The sequence below is a fragment of the Podarcis vaucheri genome (genome assembly GCF_965113315.1).
Source record: "Podarcis vaucheri genome assembly, chromosome: Z".
Lineage (NCBI taxonomy): Eukaryota > Metazoa > Chordata > Lepidosauria > Squamata > Lacertidae > Podarcis > Podarcis vaucheri.
In genome coordinates this window covers 9,060,978-9,085,266 of record NC_138758.1, presented here as the reverse complement: position 1 = coordinate 9,085,266, position 24,289 = coordinate 9,060,978, and the positions used below count along the sequence as shown (strand labels likewise).

General features: G+C 48.3%; 1 protein-coding gene and 1 long non-coding RNA gene across 2 annotated transcripts in view; one reads left to right on the top strand and one right to left on the bottom strand.

Moving 5' to 3' along the window:
* The window catches only part of LOC309523465, a 313,851-nt gene that overhangs the window by 194,315 nt on the left and 95,247 nt on the right, over window positions 1-24,289 (bottom strand). The gene's annotated exons all lie outside the window — the stretch shown is intronic.
* Window positions 5,351-22,580, top strand: IDS (iduronate 2-sulfatase). Its single transcript, XM_082207268.1, has 9 exons — window positions 5,351-5,749; window positions 6,969-7,105; window positions 8,786-8,963; window positions 9,106-9,194; window positions 10,001-10,201; window positions 11,062-11,232; window positions 12,267-12,393; window positions 13,621-13,794; window positions 21,648-22,580. The coding sequence occupies exons 1-9, from the start codon at window positions 5,662-5,664 to the stop codon at window positions 22,160-22,162; spliced, it is 1,680 nt and encodes a 559-aa protein (XP_082063394.1). The 5' UTR covers window positions 5,351-5,661; the 3' UTR covers window positions 22,163-22,580.

Sequence of the window (24,289 nt, the reverse complement as noted above, 5' to 3'; positions counted from 1 at the left end):
ATAATAAAAGATTAAACATTAAAAACACCCCTTCCTTATATAGGGCTGCCTTCAGATGTCTTCTCAAGGTTGCATAGTTACATATCTTCTTGGCTCAGGGGTCAGATATCTCCATACCCTCCAACATTTCTCCCATGAAAATAGGAACATCCTAAGGACGCGGGTGGCACTGTGGGTAAAACCTCAGTGCCTAGGACTTGCCAATCGTATGGTCGGCAGTTCGAATCCCCGCGGCGGGGTGAGCTCCCGTCGTTCGGTCCCAGCTCCTGCCCACCTAGCAGTTTGAAAGCACCCCTAAGTGCAAGTAGATAAATAGGTACCACTTTATAGCGGGAAGGTAACGGCGTTTCTGTGTGCTGCACTGGTGCTGGCTCGCCAGAGCAGCTTCGTCACACTGGCCACGTGATCCGGAAGTGTCTCCGGACAGCGCTGGCTCCCGGCCTCTTAAGTGAGATGAGCACGCAACCCCAGAGTTGGTCACGATTGGCCCGTACGGGCAGGGGTACCTTTACCTTTACCTTTAAGGAAAAGCAGGACATTCCCAGATCAAATAAGAAACTGGGATGGCTTCTGTAAATCCAGGACTGTCCCTGGAAAATAGGGACACTTGGAGGGTCTGTGATTATGGCTGTTCTAACCAGGCTTGCTTGTTTATTTACCTTTCCATTTACTGGGTTTGGGGCATTGCTTAGAGCACCACAAAAGTGTACATTTTACACTCCTCATTAAAACCAAAGGAGTCTTGGCTGTGCTTTGCCTTTCGACTTGCACAGAAACACACTCCCCGCAACTGCGCCACTATGTAATTTGTTCATTGATATTCCCCTCAGACCCTTTGTTGTAATCACCATTGAACTCTGGGCTGCCAGAATTAGAACAGCACAGATTTTTGAATTTTCCTTTCCATTCACAGTTTGTTCGGTTACTTAATTGCTCAGACTAAAAAAGCCTATCTAAATTCTAACCACAAGCCAACTGAATTGCCAGCCAGACGGCTTGCCCTCCCTTTACTTAATTCACTCTCGAAAGCTAAATGAGAATGGATTTTTAACTAGGAATACAAACTGACCTATGAGGTACCTGTTCTGTACCTGAATTGGCTGGCTAGTGCTTAAGCCAGGCTTGTAAAGACCAGGCTTGTAAAGCCTGGTGTGTGTGTGTGTGTGTCTTAGATTTGGCCTTGGAGGAGGATGACAAAAATCAAGGATTCAGAAGTCCGAGTTATTCAGTTCCCTTCCTTCTCGCAAAATTGATAAGATGGCTGTACCACTTCAATTTCACAGAGACTGCTTAGAATGCACCCTTAGCATTCATTCTAGGAGATTAGAGGCTTGCTTTTAAAAGAGAAGAAAGAAAGCTCAGCGTCTGGGATCCCTGCCCAGGGGTGCCACCGGAAGACTGAATGGGCGCCATGGCACCCATGGGCTAGTGACTCCTACTGGATAAACTGGTCCCTGTCAGTGGTCCAGCTGCAGAATTCTTGAACCAGCTGAACTGCCTCTGTCTGGAAGACCAGGCTGTGGGCTATGCCTTCTGATCTAGTGGCTTTCAGGCGTTGCTGTGGAGGTTCTGTAAGGCAGGACTGTTCCCAGGTTCCCCTGTCTGGTGCCCAGGGAGCCTGAAGAAGCAGCCATCAGGAGGTAATTAATGGAGCAGCTGAATATCATTTAATAAACCTAGGACAAAACGAGAGAGGCTTGCTAATGAATAACTTACACAGAATACTTGCTTCTTAGCCTGGGAAATTGTTAACGTCTTTTGAGATGATGTCTTGCAAGGATTATGTTTGAACCAGGAATATATTACTGAATGCTTTCGCATGTACTTTCCAGGGCTTTGCTCTTGGGAAACGATCTTTATTGGGGGGGGGGGCAAGAGGGAAGGCGACAGCAAGAGTGCCTTGCCATTTAATTATTAGAATGCTAATGAAATGTGGCAAATTTATGCAAATCCGCCTCTCCGCTGAAGCTGTGCCTTTGGCTCAACCTGGGGCACAGAGGTTTATGAGAATCTTTGCATGCTTCTCCTGCGGTTCTGAGCTCAGGGCTCATGAATCTTTCAGAAACATTTTTTTAAGGAAACCACCCCACCTCCTACACAAAAGTACTTTAGGATGTGTCTTAAATAACAAAGACAGCAAAGTTTGAGCAGCATGGGTAATGAGTGCCGGCCTTAAAATAAAACGGAAAACTGAGCTGGAGGGATATTCCTTTTTATCGCAAGCAGGGAAGGCTGAGGCTGCTGGATCAGACCAATCTGATGGAGCCTCCTGCTTCCTACAGCAGCCGGGCAGATCACTCTGGGAATCACCGGTGTTCTGATCTGGAGCCTTTTCCTCCATGCACCTGCATAATCCCTTTTAAAAGCTGCCTGTGACCTGACCGCATGCTACTCCACTGAGCTAGCAGACCACCCCAAATAAGACCTTGGCTCAGATATAGCCAGGGGCAGCTCTGCTATGAAATGAATGAAGCTTCACCTTTAGGGCCCATAATCCCAGAGGGGCCCCAGGAGCAACTTTAGTCCACATTGCTTAACGTTTTGGGGGTCTAGTAGACCCAATTTGAGGGATTTTTAATGCTCCATTATTGGAGGCAGCTTCTGAGGACTGTTTGCTAGGAATCACAAGTGGGGGAAATGCTGTTGTGCTCAGGTCCTGTTTACATGCTCCTCATAGACATCTGGTTGTCCACTATGAGAGGATATGATACGATAATCTTTATTGTCACTGTCCCATACAGAACAGTGAAATTGAAAAAAATCTACATCAGACGTTCAGAAACCAACAAGCCTGCTATCCCAGCCTGGTTAACCCCCTAAAAACTCTGATACCCCATAATTAAATACAATTTACTCCCATAGAGACTACCTTACACTGTGTTTAAAACCAAAATCGCATTTGGATAGAAACCTCAGGTGGCTAGTCCTAGTCTTTATAACCCTGTACCTTCTTCCAGAAGGCAGAAGCTGAAAGAGATCATTTCCGGCGTGCGCACTATCCTACACTATCTCTGCAGCTTTCTTATGACACCTGGACACATAGATTTGATCCAAGGATGCCAGACTAGGTGGTCCTCTGGCCAGCATAGCTCTTCTTAGGTTCTTCCCATCCTGTGTTTGGCCTTTGGGTTCATGCACTTCAAGGGGGAAAGAAGATGTGAATTCTTCTGTTGCACTACCCATATCAAGACTAAGGTTTGGACTTGTAGCAATGGTGCTGAGCTGGCCCTACTATTGGGTGAAATGAGGCAATTGCAGCAGGCTGCACAATTCCTGGGCCCTGCTTGGCAGAATAAGCAGGAATGTTTTCATGCAGCAGCGCCCTAATTTGAAGTATCACTACATCTTGTGGGATGTTAGGACCATAGTGGGATGTGTCTTGACACCTGAGATACTCCCTGACTGTAGAGTGGAAGGGGGGAAACTTCAGTAGTTATTCTCTGGTCACTTTGTCTCAGAGATGGTGCTCACATTATGGGGGGAACAAATGCGGCCCTTAATGAAACCCACAAGCCCTTCCCCTAATTTGGTCAAAATCACGCCCCTTTTCCTTCTAACAAAAGGGTCACTGGAACCCCCTCCCATTCAAATGGCTGCCTGAGCCTAACATCTGGATCCCGGCAACTGGTATCATTTGATCAAAATTCTTTGCTGGATGCATGAGACAAACCTGTAAGATCTTGCCTTCCTCTCCTGAGACACCATTTCCTACAAGTCAGACCCCCTTCAATGACACGTATGGAAGCTCATCGCAGGGCTAGGCTGCAAGTCATAGTTAAATATGAGATCACAGTATGCAGAGAAGGCCTGTTTATTGGGGCATTGCTGCCACCTGGTGGACAATGCTGGTATGAGGGAAAAGATGTTTCACCTAGGGGAGTTTCTGGCTGGCTGCTTCCAAACCCAAATAGTGCAAAGAGGGACTGAGGGACTAGAAGACTCTTTGAGTCTGTTTTTTATCTTCTGTGGTTTATTTTTTTTTCAATGCTCAAATTAGTTGCTTTAATTGATTTTATCAAAAATTTTGTTTTATTCTTTTTCCTTTCCTTTCCTTTTCTTCTTTAAGTCTCCTTCTGGCAACCCCTTTAGCCAAGCTGGTGCCAAGCGTCTTCCTCTACTTTCCTTTGGACCACACCAGTGAGGCTGGGGGGGGGGGAGGCGGATCTTGTTGTCTTGGCAGTCCAGGACCTCCATACAACATGCTGCCCAGGCTTGCACCCCAGGAAGGTCACTTCGGTACTGCTAATGTAGTGGGTTTTTTTCACCTGGGGAGGTGCCATGGACATAGCAAGGATTTTTGTTGGGGGGGGGCAGGACTTTTGTTAGCGCGGGGGGAGGGGGGAACCGACGTTACTGGTTACAGTGGTACCTCAAGTTACAGATGTTTCATGGTACAGACGCTTCAGGTTACAGACTCCGCTAACCCAGAAATAGTACCTCGGGTTAAGAACTTTGCTTCAGGATGAGAACAGAAATCGTGCGGTGGCAGCACGGCAGCAGCAGGAGGCGCCATCACCTAAAGTGGTGCTTCAGGTTAAGAACGGCCCTCTGGAACGAATTAAGTTCTTAACCCGAGGTACCACTGTAGTTAGTTAGGTATTTCTATTGTTTTACTTGATGGGGGGCAGCTCCCCCCCTCCGGCTATGCCCAGGGCTGGATTTAGATTTGATGAGGCCCTAAGCTACTGAAGGTAATGGGGCCCTTTATATGTCCAGCTGTCCTTTGTCAACAACAAATTGTTGCTGTTTTTTGTGTTGAATATATGCTATATGGTAATTTATGGACCTAAAAGGTATCTAAAGCCATTTGCACATAACAAAATATGTATTTTATCAAAGTAATTGTTGAACTGAAATACAATTAGGGAGAAGTATATTAATAGTGATTTTTTTGGGGGGTCCCCAAGAGAGTGGGGCCCTAAGCTATAGCTTGTTTAAAGGTAAAGGGACCCCTGACCATTAGGTCCAGTCGTGACCGACTCTGGGGTTGCGGCGCTCATCTGGCTTTACTGGCTGAGGGAGCCGGCGTACAGCTTCCGGGTCATGTGGCCAGCATGATTAAGCAACTTCTGGGGATCCAAAGCAGCTCACGGAAACGCCATTTACCTTCCTGCCAGAGCGGTACCTATTTATCTACTTGCACTTTGATGTGCTTTCGAACTGCTAGGTTGGCAGGAGCAGGGACCGAACAAGGGGAGCTCAGCCCGTCGGGGGATTCGAACCGGTGACCTTCTGATCAGCAAAAAGGCCGCGTTTCATTAGCACGACCCCAATTAAAGCCACCCAGATGTTCGTGCAACATCTGCTCGCAATGCAACTCGTAAATGCCAAGGAGAACAACAGCGCTGACTCTCAGGGCAGCGCGTAATAGGACGGCGACCTCGCAGTTCGATCCTATGCTCTGCGCACCAAGGATCGGCAGAAAGGCGCAGGAACCTCAGCTGCGCCCTCTCCCGGCCGCCGGCCGCCTGGCCGCTTCTTCCAGATCGCAGGAGGCACCTCCAGAGCCCTGCCTCTTGCGGGGTGGAGCCCCGGAACGCCGCCCCGCGCCCGCTTCCTCCCCCGCTCCTCCTGTCGGGTCGAAGTGGGAGGATCCCGGCAATCCCCATTGCTCCCCTGGTCTCTTTCTGGAAGGGAGCGCAGCTCAGCGGCTCCTCGGAGATGGGGATGGAGTGGCGGGCGCGCGTCGCTGCTGCGTTCTGCCTCCTTTGCGTTGCTGGATCCGTCCGGGCAGGAAGACCACCGTCAGGTGCTGTTGGAAGCGGGGCGGGCAAAAGAGGAAGTTTAGCGGGGTTGGAGGGCGTGATCGTGCAGGGAATGATCCGAGGCGTCCCGCGGCTGTCGGGGAAAGCCCAGAAGCAGGACCTGCCGCTTGCAGATAGATGGGGAGCGGGGAATTCGGACGGGTACGAGTTTGGGAGCTTGGGGTGCTAGCAGTGCCTCTCCACCCCCCACCCCGCAAAAAGAAACCCCAAAACCTGGCTGTCCCTGCAGGTATTTTGTACCCCTATTGTCCCTGACCGTTGGCGGGGTCCACTGGTGTAGATGGGAGTTGCAGTCCGGTAGTTTCTGGAGGTCGCCAGGTTGGGAAAATCTACTTGTGAGGAGTTTGCAGGGTGAATGGAGTGCAAATCAGGTGAGCAGAAGGATCCAGGTGCCTTTATCAAGAACTGTTACCTGCAGAAGGGAGACTGTCCTGGACTGTCCGGAGGTCACTGCGGTCAGGTAGCTTGAGGCCAGCACCCCAAGCAGCTGGTTTAATCCTGTTTGATTAATTTTGCAAACTGCTCTGAGGTATTCTACAATCAAGCGGCATATAAATTTCATAAGGTCTGTGAGGTAGTTTGGGAGGTTAGCAGGGGGTCAGTTATTAAATTCATTATTAGCTCAATTGCAAAGATATTTAGGATGGTTTGGAGGTCATCCTCAGAGTGTGCACACACTGTGTTGTCATCAGCATAGTGAATGGTTCCCTTTGAGAGCCATTGTTATCTGTGATTGTTGCTGTCATGTTATCATGGAATAGTGTTCACAAATTTATCTGGGCAGTCAAAATTGGCCTCCACAGTCACTTACAGGCTCACTTTTAAAACCGTGTTTATGGAAGACAATCTTACTCGGCTACAAGTGATCGCCAAAGAAGAAGAAGAAGAAGAATTCAATTGGCATAGGTCTTTGTAGGATTTCTGCCTTGAATACCAAAATGCTCAGCGCATTACATTGCAACGGTGCCATTTATTTCTTCAATCCCTTTGTAAGAATGCCTAAATATCCCTTAAGTTAGTTTGATGGTGTTAATCCCTTTAAAATGGTATTATTGTACATGGGGCGTTGATCTGCTGCTAGTTTTTCTAACAGGGTTAAGCAGTTAAAATTAGCGACTGATACATCCCACTCTTCTCATTGTTTCCGTCTAAAGCATTGACCGATAGTGCTAACACTTTCCTATTAACTCTTTGGCTTTCAAGATGGCATGAATGTCCTTTTCATCGTTGCTGACGATCTGCGGCCTGCATTGGGCTCTTACGGCGACCCAGTAGTGAGATCTCCAAACATTGATCAGTTGGCTTCACGCAGCGTTGTGTTCCAAAATGCTTTTGCACAAGTAAGCAACACAACATTATGTAAACTTTTACCACTCCCTCTGTTTCTGGTGCTCACGTTGTGTCACTTTGTGTAGACAAAATGTCTACCAACCCATTATATTCATATGTTGGTAATCTCACGTTTCTCTGCTGACGACAACCTGCAAGGCCATTTACAGTTTTCCCCTTTTTCATATGGCAGGTGTTGACTAATCCTAAAGGATTAGTCGTAGTCATGGAGAATGGAGTTATCCAAGGCTGTTCATGATTTTTGCTGCAATGTGTCTTCGTACAAACTGGCTGGGCAAAGGAAAATGTGTCACTTGATGCTTAAATATCAGTTCATTGTGATGTCAGGTGGCCTTGGTGAAGACTTGATGTTTTCATCCGCAAAAAAATGTTTTTGATTTGAGTTCCTACTGAAATGAGGCTGCATTTTAATGTTGTGTTTTAATCTTGTTTTTATGTTGTAGTTCAATTAATTGTTTTATACCTGGTGTTAGCTGCCCTGAGCCCGGTCTTGGCTGGGGAGGGTGGGGTATAAATAAAATTTAATAATAATAATAATAATAAAAAGCCGTCCCTGTCTGTCAAAGGTAGGCCATAGGGTGGCGGGTAGGAAAGGCAGGGGTCTTGCCTCTTTGCGGGATTGGCTCAGATGTTCGTGAGCACTCAGTGGTTTGCCACTGAATAGCAATTGCTGGAGCAGGGGAGGCTATTCCTGTCATGTCCTTGAGGTGTCTTAGCAACCAACAAAGATGTTGGATGTTCCTGCTTCAAACTGATAGTGAAGGACACTTGTTGAGGGACTGCATGCTGTCCTATGAATCTGCTTGCGTGCTTGCTTGCTCAGATTAGTACCAGAGAGCTACTTTACACTGAAGTGGACTGTTTGCCCTTAGAGCCCAGTGTTGTCCACTCTGGCTCACATCAGCCCTTGGCCTTATTTCATGCCAGTGGCAAAGGAAGGAAAAACTGGGAGGAAAAGCAATGGCAGAGAGAAAAAGAGAGAAGCCCCGGCTGCTACTGGTTCTTTCTCCCATTCGCAGTCAGCATCTAGGCTCCAACAGATTCTCCTTGACAGAACGTGGTCCTCAACAGAAAATAGTTTCTGTGTCCTTTTGCAGAGAAAGGACTGTCCTTCAGCCTTTGCCTGGAGCTATCAGGGACTGAACCCAAGACGTCTTGCATTCAAAGCATGTGCTCTGCCAGTGGTCCAGGGCTGCAGGAGGTCAAAGACTTGTTGCTATTTCTGCAGGAGAGTCCCTGTCTCCAGCATCCCTGAACCACTCAGCATCAAAGGGATGATTCTTGGCCTCTGTGTACTCCAAAGGGAAGCATTTAGGAACACCAAAAGCACAAGGGGCTTCCATTCCAAGAGAATGGTGAGCAAGTCATGTTACATACAATGCAACTTCATGGAAAACACAACTTAAGTCAATTCTGAAAGAAGCTACTGGAGCCCTCCAAACCATTTGCCTATGCACATGTATAGAAAACAGCTGAAAGGCAACGTATGGGATCTGTGTGGATATTACAATCCATCCCTCGTTGTAAAAACTTAGAAGGTTGTATAATCTTAGTAGGGGGTGCAGCAGGGGTGTAGCTGTGACTATCATGAGGGGATCCTGCACTTCTGAATTTGCCACCACACTATTGTCTACCACTGAGCTATGGCCTTCCTCTCCTTTCCCCCCCAGCAAGCTGTCTGTGCCCCAAGCAGAGTGTCATTCCTCACTGGGCGGAGACCTGACACCACCAGGCTCTATGATTTTAATTCCTACTGGAGAGCGCATGCGGGAAATTATTCCACGTTGCCGCAGTACTTCCAGGAAAATGGTTACATCACCCTCTCCGTAGGGAAAGTGTTTCACCCAGGTAAGCTCTGGATTGGAAGGATGAGATCTCTGCAGAACCAGCTTTTCCGTAAGCCGAGTGGCTTTTAGAATTTGGAGAATTAATTTGAAAAGATTCCCTCACTCCACTCCTGGACATTTATTCTGCTGCTTCTGTTTTTCAGGGGTTTCATCAAACCATAACGATGACTATCCGTACAGTTGGACCACCCCTGCTTTTCACCCCTCATCCGAAAAATACGAAAACACAAAGGTGAATGGATGCTGTGGCTAATTATTTCTACCATTATTAACTGGGCTGCACTGCTGGTGTGCGTGGCTGATTCGCAGAGATATGGAGGCTACAGTGCTGTGCCTAGTTAACTGGGGAATTATCTTAATTGAACTTAGTGATATTGCCTTCTAAATAGGCGTGTATAGGTTTGTGCTATTGGACAAGTCTTGCTTTCAAGGACTTTGCAACCTAAAGCCAGTAGTGCAATTTTTTTATTTAAACCAAACTATACTTTAATTTTTGTTGGCTTTAGCCAACAATAAAACTTTTGATTTATTTACAGCCAGCATCCATATACCCACTGTTGCTTGATTTTGAGGAGGGCTTTGAAGAAATAGGGGAGATGAGATATATGGGGAAATGATTTTGGCAGGTTATAGGGACATATTTTTGTTTACTCACGGGACCATTAACAAAGTCTTCGTACATGAGTAGCAGCAGTCAAAGTGGTGTGGGCAGGGGAGATGAAGGCTCCAAAGACCCTGCTAGCTGCGCAAACTACCCATAAGCAATTCGCTTGGGGGTGGCAGGTGCCAGACGTTCGACAGGGAACATGCTTCCATTCCATGTGAGGACCACTAACAGTGACTCTGCTGAAGACCTAAGCGATAAGGCAAGGATATCTGGAGGGTATCAGGAGATCCCTAAGGTATCCCAGTTCCAAGTTGTTAAGGACTTTGTGAATCAATACAATAGGCTTGTGTTGATTTCACTGGGACTTTTTGCCTTGTGATTTGTTTTTGATCCCAGTGCCCCTCTCAGGAGACTGTTTTCTTCTTTTAAAGGTTTGCAAAGGGAAAGATGGAGAACTTCACGCCAACCTTATCTGCCCAGTGGATGTTTCAGAGATGCCCGAGGGGACCTTGCCAGATATCCAGAGCACAGAGGAAGCGATTCGTTTATTGAACATTGTGAAGGAGAGTAAGAGCAAGTTCTTCCTGGCTGTTGGGTATCACAAACCCCATATTCCATTCAGGTACCCCCAGGTAAGGAAACCTGAATAGAAGAGCCCACCTGAAAGAAATGCGCAGTCCTAGACAGTTGTTCTAGATCAATGAAAATCACATGGGGTTTGGAATTTGGTTGGCCAAAAATGGTTTGGTTGCTTGACCCTCTAGATCAAGTATGGGAAACTGTGAGGTGGACAGCGAATGGTGACTTATCTCTCCCATTTGACCATCTGAATCAACGCTAGTGAAACTGAACGTGCTGCCTTTGGCAATGCAACAGGGGAAATTCCTGAAAATACAACTTGTAGAGAGACTATGCCCCTGCGGACAGAGGCAAATAGAATCAGTCATGCATGTTCTTTTGCACTGCCCCTGGCATCAGACAATTTGATCTACGTTTATAATCGGTTGTTAGTAGGGAGTAACATGCAGAGGAATGGAAAGTAGCTTTTCTTATGTTTTCTCAGGATGGGGATAAGATGGAGATATTAGCCAGGTTTCTGCAACACACAGCGAGGGTTTGCGAATGTTATACAACATTAACTCAAGTGTTAGATTCAGGTTTTGATGTGTTAATTTATGCTATGTGCCAATAAAGGTTTGAGAATTTGAATTTGTGTGGGGAACTGGATCCGGTCAGTGGGTTGGAGCCTTATCTCCCCGCACCCACAGTGGCCAATTTTCACAGGTGGATGATACAGTCAGTGGCTCCCATGGGTGGAGTTGCCATCTAGATGGGGTTCTTCAAAGTTCTCCCTAGTCACAACACGGCTGCTGCCACATGCCAAACAGCATGTCGCCTGGTTGTAAGAACCACGGCAGAACAGCAGTAGAAAAACTGCAGCCTGTTTTTGTTTGCAAGCCTTGAAATGGCTCTTCTGCAATCTCTGCTCCAGGAATTTCTCAAATTATACCCCTGGGAAAACATCACACTGGCCCCTGATCCTGATGTTCCTAAAGGGCTCCCTTCTGTGGCCTACAATCCCTGGATGGACATCAGGCATAGGGAGGATGTTGCAGCACTGAACATCAGCTTCCCTTATGGGCCAATTCCAGAAGACTTCCAGGTAGGTGACATATTCTCTTTCTCTGCACTAAGCTGAAGTGCAAGTCAACGATCTGGCCGCTCTCTGCTCCAGGTTTTGCAGGTCCCTTGGGCAAGGTGCAATTCTTGGGCCCCCTGCTCCCTCCCTTTGGGGCCTCTATCCTTATGAACACCAACTGCTGCTCCTCCTCTTCCTCATCACTGCTTCCACCTATTTCCTTGCAAGGTATAGAGCTGCTGAGCAAGCAGGCAGCAACACCCACCTCTCTTGGGCACCAGCACGGTTGTCTGGACCAGGGTGAGAAGTAGTGGCTCACGCAGTGCTGGACAGGAGGAGCAGGCCCAAGGGGCGTTCTTGTCAGTAGCTCCCTTGCTGGGCTGCTGGCCTTTGGCAGATGCCCAAGCATGAAGATCCTTAGTGCTGCTCCTGGATCTCGTTCTGATATGGGAGTAGGGAACTTGGGGAATGCTTAGCTTTTGGGGTTTGCTTTATGGCAGAACGTTTCAGGGCATGCTTCAGATTTGGGGGGAATGCGGGTGGCACCAGTCACAAAGTAGCTGCCATGGTGGCGGCAGGGGTAGGTGGGCATGTGACATAACACCAGACAGGGACCGTGGCATAACACGAAATTAGAGAGACAGCCACCCCGCAACAGCCTTATGTTTGGCACGGGAAAGTCAGCTGCGACCTGGTTGGTCCTTAGTATGGAGAGATAACATAATATTGATCACAAACACATACAGAGCCTCTGTTGTGATCAAATAATAGACAAAAGCTCCTTATTAATACTGGGATGGAGCCACTTGTATCCTTTGCAGATATTGTGGGACTACAACTCCCATCAGCCCCAGCCAGCATGGCCAATGGTGAAGGATGATGGGAGCTGTAGTCCAGCACCATTCAGTAGGTCACAACTTCCCTAACCTTGGTATGATAAGTTGGGCAATTAGGTTGCAAGCAGCTCTTTAGTGTGAAAAATACCCTGAGTCCTTATAGATGCTTTTTAGATGTCCTTATAGATAGTTCTTGGATGTTTTTCTATTTTTTTTTTGCAGCGGCAAATTCGTCAAAGCTACTTTGCATCTGTCTCTTACGTGGATACGCTGGTTGGGAGGTTGCTAAGTGCCCTAGATGACATGGAGCTGTCCCACAACACAATCGTAGTATTTACCGCAGACCACGGTAAGTTGTCTTGTTGACATATTAATGCAGAGCTTTCCAATCACTGTGTCGTGACATGTTAGTGTGTTGGCTGCAGTGTGTAGCTGTGTTGCATGGATGTTCTTCCTGGGGCTGGAAAGGGGTTAGTTAACCTCCGGTTTGCTGGTAAAACTGAATCACTGTGTAGTGAGATGATGCCTGTCTAAAAAGTGTGTCACCAACATGAAAAGTTTGGAAATCAATGGGTATTGGTGGCTCTTAGTCATGAAGGATGTATAGTAACTGCCTCCAGGACCAGAGATAGTTTACCTCTGAATACAAGTCACCTAGAATCAGGATTAAGAGATTGATGCTGGACTTGGGTCCTGTTTGTAGGCTCCCCATGGGTTTCTGGTTTGTCACTTTGAGAACAGGACATGGACTGAACTGGCCACGGGCCCGATCTCGCAGGGCTCTTGCGTTCTTACAAGAATTGGAATATTCATATATTGCAGGGGTGGGAACCGTTGGCTCACCAGATGTTGTTCAAATGCAACTCGAATCAGACCCAGCAAGCATCGCTAATGGTCAGGGATGGTGGAAGCTGCAGTTCAGCAACATCTGGAGGGCCAGATGTTATATATAATCACTTCTTTTTTTGCCGGGTCAGGCTCTTTGTTCAACGCAGGGATGGGGAACTTCTAGTCTTTCACATGTTACTGGACCAACTCCCATCATTCCTAGCCATTTGCCAGGCTAGCTGGCGCTCATGAGATTCGGAGTCCAGCAGCATCAGGAGGGCTACAGGTTCCCTATCCTTGGCCTAGCCCAATACTGGCAGATATATCCCTTGATGCCATCCCTTGATCCCTGGCCATTGGTTGGCAGGGGCTGATAAGTGTTGGGAGTCCAATAACGTTTGGAGGGCTGTGGGTTCCTCATTCCTGTGCAGGTCAAGTGTCCAACTCTATAAGGCAGTTTGCTACTTTCCTGCATGTTTTATTCACATACTATGTAGGGATTTTTTTTTTAATTAGGCAACTAATATTGTAATTAATAAATGACTAAGTTAAAGTGGCCTACAGGGGGGAAATGGGAGTTCCTCAAGGGTTCCTCACCAATCAGGTAAGTGGCTGTTTAACAAGCTTGTTTCTGTGTATTCTGAGATAGTTGCTTGAAAAACCTTAGCATCTGCTTTACCAATGATCATTCGTGCCCCTCCAACACATAGATGATGCTCTTCCTTCAGTGTTTCTTGATCTTGTCTAGGCTGGTCACTGGGAGAACATGGCGAATGGGCAAAATACAGCAACTTTGATGTCGCGACCCGGGTGCCACTGATGTTCTATGTTCCAGGAATGACAGTCCCCACCTCTCACCTGGGAGAGAGGGTTTTTCCTTTCATCGATCCCTTCACACAGGTTTCAAGCCCTGTTGCACAAGGTAAATCTTCAGAGTTTAATTAATGATGTAAATATTTGGGCTGCAACATTTAATTGATTATTTGGTTGACTCGTTTTAAAACAAGCAAAGCAACAAACCGTTTGGTCAGCGACGAAGGTGCCCTGGTTAAGTGGACACATTACACACATTAATGTTTTAAACATACACACATTAATGTTTTAAAATAAAAATATTTTTCTACAAAGCACTGTAGATGTTAAGGGCCATCTTCAGAGGCATTTCACTTTCTTTCACAGGAAGGAATCCCTATTCCAAGATGATGCTTTGTGTTTTGTTTCAAAATTATTATTTTACTTACACACGTATTAGGGGATGATTAGCTGCTTGTGCTTAAAATGGTGCCCCTTCAGAGTTTGTGCGGCCCCACAAACCTCTGTGTGTGACAGAGCTCCTCAGACATGTCTGCTCTAGTCACTGTTAGAGTCCGACAGTGGCTGTTTGCGGAAACGCCTCCAACAAAGAAGTTCCTTAACGGAAACACGTCTCCTGGACTCACGACGTGACAGCTTCCGACGAAGCATGGGTCTCCCTGCAATTGCTTCTGACACCTCCCCACTATTTTCACTGGACGTGTCTCTCACCCCTTTCTCCCCCCTGCTTCCTGCCTGCGCTGCTGCATCTCTCTCAGTATCCCTGAGATCCTCCTCCAGAGACCCCGCGCTCCCCCTGCTGGTCCCTGCTTTGGCTGTTGAGTCTCTCCCAGTCTCTGGGAGCCCTATCACCTCCTTTCCCTCTGAGGTCAGTTCCCTGACATCCACCTCCCCTCCAGGGCCCCCTTCCCCCCCGCCCCCTCCCTCTCCTCTGGGCGGTGAGGAGCTGAAACCCCGAAACGAATCCTCTTCATCTTCCGACGTCTCGAACATCTCCCTCCATCGGTCTTTGTTCCGACTCGCTGAATCCTCCTCCACCTCGGAATCAGAGAACCCCTCCAACTCCTCTTCTTCGTCTGTGGTGGCGAAGTATTCCCTCCGGAACCTCGCCACTGGCTGGGGTTTTCGAGGGAATCTCTGATGAAAAGTTTCAATTAGAACCTCGTCATCTACATCCTCTGCTCTGACCCAGGTGTTTTCCGACTCCGGTTCCCCTTCCCACATTACCAAATACTCTACTTGCTCTCCTTTCCACCTGGAATCTAGGATCTCCGCTGCATGGTAGCTGTGTTCTTTTTCCTCCATCGCTGGTCCCCTATTGACCCTCCCCTCTCTGTCCCCTATATACGGTGACAGCAACGATCTGTGGAACACTGGGTGCAACTTCATGTGGTTCGGTAACCGGAGTCTGAAAGCCACTGGGTTGACCTGTTGCGTGACTTCAAATGGGCCCAGTCTTTTGGGTCTTAACTTCTTACAACCTCCTTTAAATGGTAACCCTTGGGTGGACAGCCACACCTGGTCTCCCACCCTAAGGCTTTCCCCTTCCCTTCTGGTTTTGTCTGCCTGCCTCTTATATTCCTCCTTCGCCCGGTTTAAATTAAGTTGGAGTTGGCGATGGATCGCTTCCATTTCTTCAACGAACTGTTCTGCTGCTGGAACGCTCCAGTTCTCCCCCTCCCCCCCTGGGAAGGCTCGGGGATGACACCCGTGATTGGCCAAAAAAGGGCTCATTCCCGTGGACACGTTCTCTGCATTGTTGTAAGCAAATTCTGCCAACGCCAGCTTCTCCACCCAATCATTCTCTCTGTCATTAACATAACACCTCAAATATTGCTGGAGGACACCATTAGCTCTTTCCGCCTGCCCGTTGGTTTCTGGATGACGGGCAGTAGAGAAATTAACCTCTACATGCAGTAAGCTCATGAGCTTCCTCCAGAACCTGGAAGTAAATTGTTTCCCTCGGTCCGAAACCACCCTCAAGGGGGCGCCATGCAACCTAAACACATTTTCCACAAACAATTTGGCGGTTTCTTCTGCTGTGACCGCATGTGAGCAGGCTATAAAGTGTGCCATCTTGGTTAACAGATCTACCACCACCATAATGGCTGTTTTCCCTTTGGACCTGGGCAAATCAGTCATAAAATCTATTGCCACTGCCTCCCACGGTCTTTCCGGCGTGGGTAGTGGTTCTAATAAACCTGCCGGTGCCCGCCTCTCCCCCTTGGCTCGTTGGCAACGGTCACACCCTCTCACATATTCACGCACATCTTCCCTGACCTTGGGCCACCAGAATTCCCTGGTAACCAGCCACATGGTTTTGTGTTGCCCAAAATGCCCTGCTGTGGGGTTATCGTGCAGTTGCTTGAGTACCTTTTCCCTCAATTCCCCTTCAGGTATGTATAACGCTCCCTTGTAGTACAACGCCCCATTTCTCTCCTCAAAACCCCCGGGTTTGTCTCCCTCCCTCCTAAGACTCCTGAGTTTGTCCTGGGCGTATACATCCTGCCCCGTTCCCTCTACCAGTTCCCTTTGCCCCACCAATGCCGCCCCACACACCCAGCGGTCCTCGGGAATGACATGGGTCTCTTCGGGTACACCCTCTCCCTCCAAATATTCCGGTTTGCGTGAGAGAGCGTCCGCCCTAACGTTCTCCGGGCCTGGTACGTAACAAATCTCAAAGTTAAATTTGGAGAACTCCTGGGCCCATCTCAACTGCCGTTGGTTGAGCACTCGCGCAGTTCTCCAATACTCTAGATTCTTATGGTCCGTGCACACTTGCACCTTCTGTTGTGCACCAATTAGTAGGTGCCTCCATCTCCGGAAGGCCTCATAAATTGCAAGAAGTTCCCGGTCGTACACCGTGTAGTTCCTCTCAGACTTGTTCAGCTTCCGCGAAAAGAAGGCACACGGTCGCCACTCCGACCCCTCCTTCCCCGGCTGCAGAAGAAGCACCGCCCCTATGGCTCGGTCCGACGCGTCTGTTTCGACCCTCAGCTTTTTTTGTAAATCCACATGTAGAAGTTGTTCGCCAGAGGCGAAGGCCCTTTTCAGTTCCTCAAACGCTCGCTCCGCCTCCCCCGTCCAAACAAACTTCTTTTTGCTGCTGAGACAGTCCGTGATGGGCGCCGTCAGGTGGGCGAAGTTGCGGATGAACTTACGATAAAAGTTTCCAAACCCTAGGAACCTCTGCACATCCTTCTTGGTCTTGGGTGTTTTCCATTCCAGCACCGCTTGAACCTTGCCGGGGTCCATGGCCAACCCTTTGTCTGACAAGCGGTACCCCAGGAATTCCACCTCCTTGGTATGAAACTGACACTTCTCCAGTTTCACCCACAGTCGGTTGGCTTGCAGCCTGCTCAACACTTCTCTGACGTCTCTCACATGTTGCTCCTCATTCTCCGAATACACCAACACGTCATCTAAGAAGGCCACGCAATTCTTGTAGAGCAAAGGCCCCAGTACGTGGTTCATGAAAGCTTGAAAACACGCGGAGCCTGTTTGTAATCCAAAAGGCATAACTAAGTATTCAAATGCCCCCAAAGGGGTGAACATGGTGGTCTTCCATTCATCCCCTTTCCTTATACGTATCAGGTTGTACGCCCCCCTTAGGTCCAGCTTTGTAAAAATCTTTCCCTTCCGCACCCTGGTCAAAATATCATCAATCCTGGGCATAGGAAAAGCCGCCGGCTCTGTCACTGCATTTAAGGCCCGAAAGTCACATACCAGCCTCGGCTTGTCCGTGTTTTTTTTGTCCACAAAAAACACTGGGCTACCCCCCGCTGCCTTGGACTCTCTGATGAAGCCCCTCTTCAGGTTCTTGTCAATGAACGCTCGCAACTCCTGCATTTCCCTGTCTGACATGGCATACAACTTGCCTACAGGAAGCTGTGCTCCAGGGAGTAAATTGATCTGGCAATCAAAGGGTCTATGCGGAGGTAGTTGGTCAGCTTCCTTCTCGCTGAACACGTCGCTGAGATCAGCATACTGTGGTGGCACCTTCCCCTTCTCCACTACTTCAGTCCCTGCCAGGGTGGCTTGGGCCCCTGCTGACCCCTTTTCCCCCCTGCAGTGTTCTAAGCAATGTGCGGAACCGAAGGAAACCACTCTTTGATGCCAGCCCACCAGCGGATCATGTAGGGCTAGCCAGCTCATTCCCAAAATAATGGGAGCACCTCCCAAGGTGGCCACATTAAACGCTATCAGTTCTGTGTGCCTTGCCACCCTCATTATCATTGGGATGGTCTGCAAGCTGACTCCTCCTCCCAACAGTTCCCTGCCATCGATCGTGGTCACCTGCAGGGGGTTGCTTAAAGGGATTGTCTGTATCTGGTGTTCAGCAGCAAACTCCTTGCTCATAAAATTGCAGGAGCTGCCTGAGTCCAACAGTGCCTTTATTTTTAGGGGGTGTCCATTTTGCAGCTCTAGCGACACTTCAATCACTAGAGCCGGTCGAGGAGCTTCTGGCACTGGCACTTGGGGAAGGGGCACTTTCACTGCTCTTTGGCCTGGCTGCAGTGCCCTGATGGCAACCAGGCGTTGGCTTTTACCTGCTCCGTTTCTCCCTGCTCTTCCCCCTCAACAGTTCCCACCATCCCTTGCCATTCCTTCCTCTGGGGGCAGACTCTGGCAAAGTGGCCTGGCTGTTGGCAGAGATAGCATTTCCGGGCTCCCTTTCCCTCCTTCTTCGCCCCCTCACTGGGCTTTGAAACTGCGCGCGCGCGGGCTGTTCCGATTTCCATCGGCTCTGCCGGCGGGAAAGCTGGCTCAGGAATGTCTGGAATGCGTAACTCCTTCCAACGTTCCCCTCTCCCTTCCCGCCTCTCCAAGGCTCTTGCCTCCTGGCGCGCTCCAATGGTCAGCGCAGATTTGGTCAGCTGATCCATAGACACCGCCCTGGGGCTCCTGGCCAGCTCGTCTTTCACAGCTGAAGAAAGACCTTCTTCAAATAGCATCTGAATGGGTGCTGCCGATAAATCCCACCCCAATCTGTGAATCAGCATGGTAAATTCAGTCCAGTACTCACGGACAGATCTGCTTCCCTGCTTGCAAGCCATTAACTGTCTGCGCACCGCCCCTTCCTCAACGTCGCTGGAAAACATGATATCCATTGCACGAAAAAATTTCATAGTGTCCTTTAGGATATCGTTGTGCGTTGCCATCAGGGGTCGAACCCAGTCTCGCGCGCCCTTCTCAAGATGCCCAATTACAAAAGCAACTCGAGATTCCTCATCAGGGAACTCATCAAACTGGACATTCAGGGCATATTGCATTTCAGTCCTAAAGGCATGGTAATCCTTGGGGTCCCCCCCAAACTTCTGCACCAATCCTGGTACCTTTCTGGGGAACTGAGTGGTTCTCCCCTTCTTGTCTGCATCTTGAGCCCTCCTCTCCTCGAGCCTCGCCGTCTGCAGCGCCAGTTGGACCTCCAATGCTCGGCATCTTTCTTCCAAGCTTGGATCAGCTCCTCCCCCTGCTCCGGCTGGGTCGCTCATGATGCTTTCTCCTGCACAGGCAGCGTACAGAGACTGTCGGACTGCTATTAGGGGATGATTAGCTGCTTGTGCTTAAAATGGTGCCCCTTCAGAGTTTGTGCGGCCCCACAAACCTCTGTGTGTGACAGAGCTCCTCAGACATGTCTGCTCTAGTCACTGTTAGAGTCCGACAGTGGCTGTTTGCGGAAACGCCTCCAACAAAGAAGTTCCTTAACGGAAACACGTCTCCTGGACTCACGACGTGACAGCTTCCGACGAAGCATGGGTCTCCCTGCAATTGCTTCTGACACCTCCCCACTATTTTCACTGGACGTGTCTCTCACCCCTTTCTCCCCCCTGCTTCCTGCCTGCGCTGCTGCATCTCTCTCAGTATCCCTGAGATCCTCCTCCAGAGACCCCGCGCTCCCCCTGCTGGTCCCTGCTTTGGCTGTTGAGTCTCTCCCAGTCTCTGGGAGCCCTATCACCTCCTTTCCCTCTGAGGTCAGTTCCCTGACAACACGTTTATGCCTCTTTAATTGTTTTACTTAATGACAGCACAACCTGATATGTTTTTCTACTCATCCATAGCTGTTGTGTGTGCTGTTTTAAATACTGGATTTTTTTTACTGTCCTTCTCAAAGTGTCGTAATTACTCAAAGCAATGCCATATAAAAATCCAGTATTAAAACCTAGCAGAACAAAGCCATAAAATTCTCACGAAATCCCATAACTACGATCCAAAAGCACTAGCAGCAACACAGTTCAATTAATGATAGCATATTAAATACCTGGGTTGCTTTTTGAAAAAATCAATTTTGTTTCAACTTTTCAAATACCACAATAGCACAATGTCAGTATATAAGCGAAACACATGATACAGAAATGCTTAAACATTTGGGCATGCGTGCGCACACCCACCCACCCACTGATTGTTGTTAGTATTTCTTAAAATCCTCCATCCCACCCAATCCCCCATCCCCAAATACATTAAAAAAGGTAAAGGACCCCGACAGTTAAGTCCAGTTGCAGATGACTCTGGGGTTGCAGCGCTCATCTTGCTTTGCTGGCCAAGGGAGCCGACGTTTGTCTGCAGACAGTTTTTCGGGGTCATGTGGCCAGCATGACTTAGCCACTTCTGGTGAAACCAGAACAGCACACAGAAATGCCATTTACCTTCCCGCTGGAGCCATACCTATTTATCTACTTGCACTTTGACGTGCTTTTGAACTGCTAGGTTGGCAGGTGCTGGGACCGAGCAATGGGAGCTCACCCTGTTGCAGGGATTCGAATCGCTGACCTTCCGATCAGCAAGTCCTAGGCTCTTTGGTTTACACCACAGTGCCACCCTCCCAAATACATTAAAGGTAAAGGTACCCCTGACCGTTAGGTCCAGTCGAGGATGACTCTGGGGTTGCAGCGCTCATCTCGCTCTATAGGCCAGCTCCTGTTGTTCAGTCCCAGCTCCTGCCCAAATACATTAGACGACTGGAAAACATGAACGTGACACCAGTAACAATATAAAAGCAACCCTTGAACTTTGGAAATGACTTTCCCTTTTCACATCACCATTTGAAGTGAAGTGACCCAATTTCTAGAAAGTTGACATTTCCTCTCTGTTTTGCCTCCCGCTACTATGATCTGTTCAGTTAACTTGCCCAGAATTGCAAAGACCCAGGACTGACATAACCATTGAGTTAGAACAGGGAGCTTACTGGACACCTGTACAGTGGTGCCCCGCAAGACGAATGCCTCGCAAGATGGAAAACTCGCTAGATGAAAGAGTTTTCCGTTTTGGAGGTGCTTCGCAAAACGAATCTCCTATGGGCTTGCTTCGCAAGACGAAAATTTCTTGCGAGTTCCTGTGGGTTTTTTTCCCTTTCCCCCCCTTTTTCTAAGCCACTAAGCTGCTCATCAGCTGATCCGATAAGCCGCTAAAAGCCGCTAAAAGCCGCTAAAAGCCGCTAATAGCCGCTAATAGCGCTAATCCGTCAATGGGCTTGCTTCGCAAGACGAAAATTTCTTGCGAGTTCCTGTGGGTTTTTTTCCCTTTCCCCCCCTTTTTCTAAGCCACTAAGCTGCTCATCAGCTGATCCGATAAGCCGCTAAAAGCCGCTAATAGCCGCTAATAGCCGCTAATAGCGCTAATCCGTCAATGGGCTTGCTTCGCAAGACGAAAAAACCGCTAGACGAAGAGAATCACAGAACAGATTCTTTTCGTCTTGCAAGGCACCACTGTAATTAGGTTCCTCAGGTTTTTATGGGAAGAAGTCTTGTTTTACTTCTGAGCTGAGAGATGCAGCTCATTGATTTTTTGCGGAACACTTATTCTGCTAGTACTAATTTAGCAGCAGCAGGGCTTACTCCTTAGGCAATAGGCGTGGCTTTTCTTTCTATTTGCAGTATTTAATTAATTCAAAGCAGCTGGACGTGATCTGCTGAACTCTTTGGATGCTCTTTGACCTTTTCCTTAATGCTTCCTCCCTCCTAGGCAAATCCGGAGAAATTGTTGAGCTGGTGTCCCTCTTCCCGACGCTCGCTGAGCTCGCTGGATTAAAAATCCCCCCTGTATGTCCCCAGCCTTCATTTCACATCCCCCTGTGTGCCGAGGGGCAAAGCTTGCTGCGTTATTTCCCATCCATCCATGGAGGCCAAGGAAACAACAGCAAAGGAGCAAAGGGTTCAAATCCTCCAGTTGCCTGCAGCCAGTATCCCCGCCCAGGAGACACCCCGGATTGGAACTCTGATCTGCCTCTGCTTAAGGACATAAAAGTGATGGGCTATTCTATACGTACCGCTGACTACAGGTGTACGCTGTGGCTTGGGTTCAACTCCAGCAACTTCACAGTCAATCTGAACGACGTCCATGGAGGGGAGCTGTATTTCACAGCGAGTGATCCCAGTCAAGACCATAACAAGTACAGAAGCGACATGCACGGCTCCTTGGCCAAAAAGCTTTGCAACGTCTGGGAGCACAGAATTTGGGGTTCACGTCCTCTTCTGTAAGACATTGCTGCTCAAGTAGTAAAAGACATACAGACCTTTGCGTTATACCCAAAGACGTGTCTTGAATTGTAGCGGCTCTTGGAGCCAAATCTAAAATGTGTTGTGTTCTTGTGTACCAAAGAAGTATTCTTTAGTTCTTTAGAGAGCCAGTGTAGTGTAGTGGTTAAGAGCGGTGGACTTGTAATCTGGTGAACCAGCTTCGCTTCCCCGCTCCTCCACATGCAGCTGCTGGGTGACCTTGGGCCAGTCACACTTCTCTTAAGTCTCTCAGCCCCACACACCTCACAGAGTGTTTGTTCTGGGGGAGGAAGGGAAGAAGATTGTTAGCCGCTTTGAGACTCCTTAAGGGGAGTGAAAGGCGGAATATCAAATCCAAACTCTTCTTCTTCTTAATAAAGATCCCCCCCTTTGCAATGACCATTGAGCTATTGAGTGACATCTTTTCTGGACTCGACTAGTAGTCTTTTAAAGGCATCTAAGCTAGCGGACACCATTTACATTTTATGGCAGTGAATTCTGCAAATCAATCTTTATATTAAAAATTTCTGCACCCCATCTTTCCATAAACGCCTTGTATTTCCTGTCCAAGATTTGCTGCCATGTGTGAAGCAGCATTGAAAAGAAGGGGGTGGCAGTAGTAGTGGGGAGGCTTCTATGAAAAGGTAAGTAAAACACATGCCCACAAACCTTCTTTTCTTTCTCTTGAGTCCACGGCCAGTCAGTTTCCTTGGGTGACTGAATGCCAGTAGCTGAGGAACACGAGTAAGGAGGGTCCCATTGCTCTCAGGTCCTGCCTGTAGGCTTCCCATAGGATGCCAGACTAGATCTGCCTTTGCCTTGATGCAGAAGGGCTCTCACATTTCTATAACCCCAAGCTCTAGTGCAGTGGGAGAGTGAAATGAGCCTCTCTCTGTCTGCTTTCTCTGGTGCACACCTTGCATAGTTTTATAAACCACTCTCGTGTGATCTTTCCTGGTCACTTTAAAAAAACAACAACACAAAACCACACACACAAGAAACGGTCAGTGCTTTAACCTATTCTTGTAGGGAAGGTGTTGCAGTCCTCAGCTTACATTGGGTACCCTTCTTTCCTTATGAATGGGACCTGCAATAAAATGTTGCAGCATGGTATGCTTCTGGTCAGGGTCTAACAGGCCACACCTTCTATCTGGACACTCCAATACATTTTCTTCTCTCCACTCCCATAGTCAGCATTCTGAGCCTCCTGAGCTTGCTGGGGTTATTTTTTTTTTTTGGGGGGGGGGCAGGGAAATTCCCCTTAGCTTTTTCTATGACTTTTTTTGTCACAAATCATAGGGTCCCCCCAAACCCATTGATTCCTGCTCCATATGTGTGTGTGTGTTTGTGCTTTCATTTTGGCTACTGTTAGTTTTCTTAGGGGGGACGGGCATGGCAAAAGTCCCAGGTTACACTTTGTCTTAGAGAAAAAGCATTCCAGTCAAAACCATCCACAATGTACATGTATCTTTGTTCATTGAGTTCTGCTCCACACCTAGGTCTCGAAGGCTGCATTTGCAGATGAAATGCAAACCAAGGGTAGTCCATAAACTGCAGTCAAATTCAGGAGTCAGATAGTAAATCCTCGCCTCCCCAGCTACATCAAGCTCCCCCTCATTTCTAGAGAGAACTAATCACACACCCTTTGTGCAGTAGCCTTGATGGCTCCAGGACATTCCAGGTAAGTAAGCTGGGGAGTCGGCCCAATATATGGGGGAGCATCCTGTAGAGTCTGTTTGATATTTACCCTCGGACAAATAAGTTGCTTCCTCAGGGATATTGGTATGGTTCTGGGAGCATCTGACTCGGGGCTCGTCTCTAGCTGTTCAAGGCCCACGAGCTGGCTTTACGACTGAACCCCACCTTGGACTTGGGGCTGCCCTTTAGGACTAGGATGCACCCTTTTTGGAAAGCATCCACAGGCCTTCCCTCTAACTTCTCTGTTCCACTGAAATCTCATCTCCTTTCTGTAGTAGTACAGTGGTGCCCCGCAAGACGAATGCCTCGCAAGACGGAAAACTCGCTAGACGAAAGGGTTTTCCGTTTTGGAGGTGCTTCGCAAAACGAATTTCCCTATGGGCTTGCTTCGCAAGACGAAAATGTCTTGCG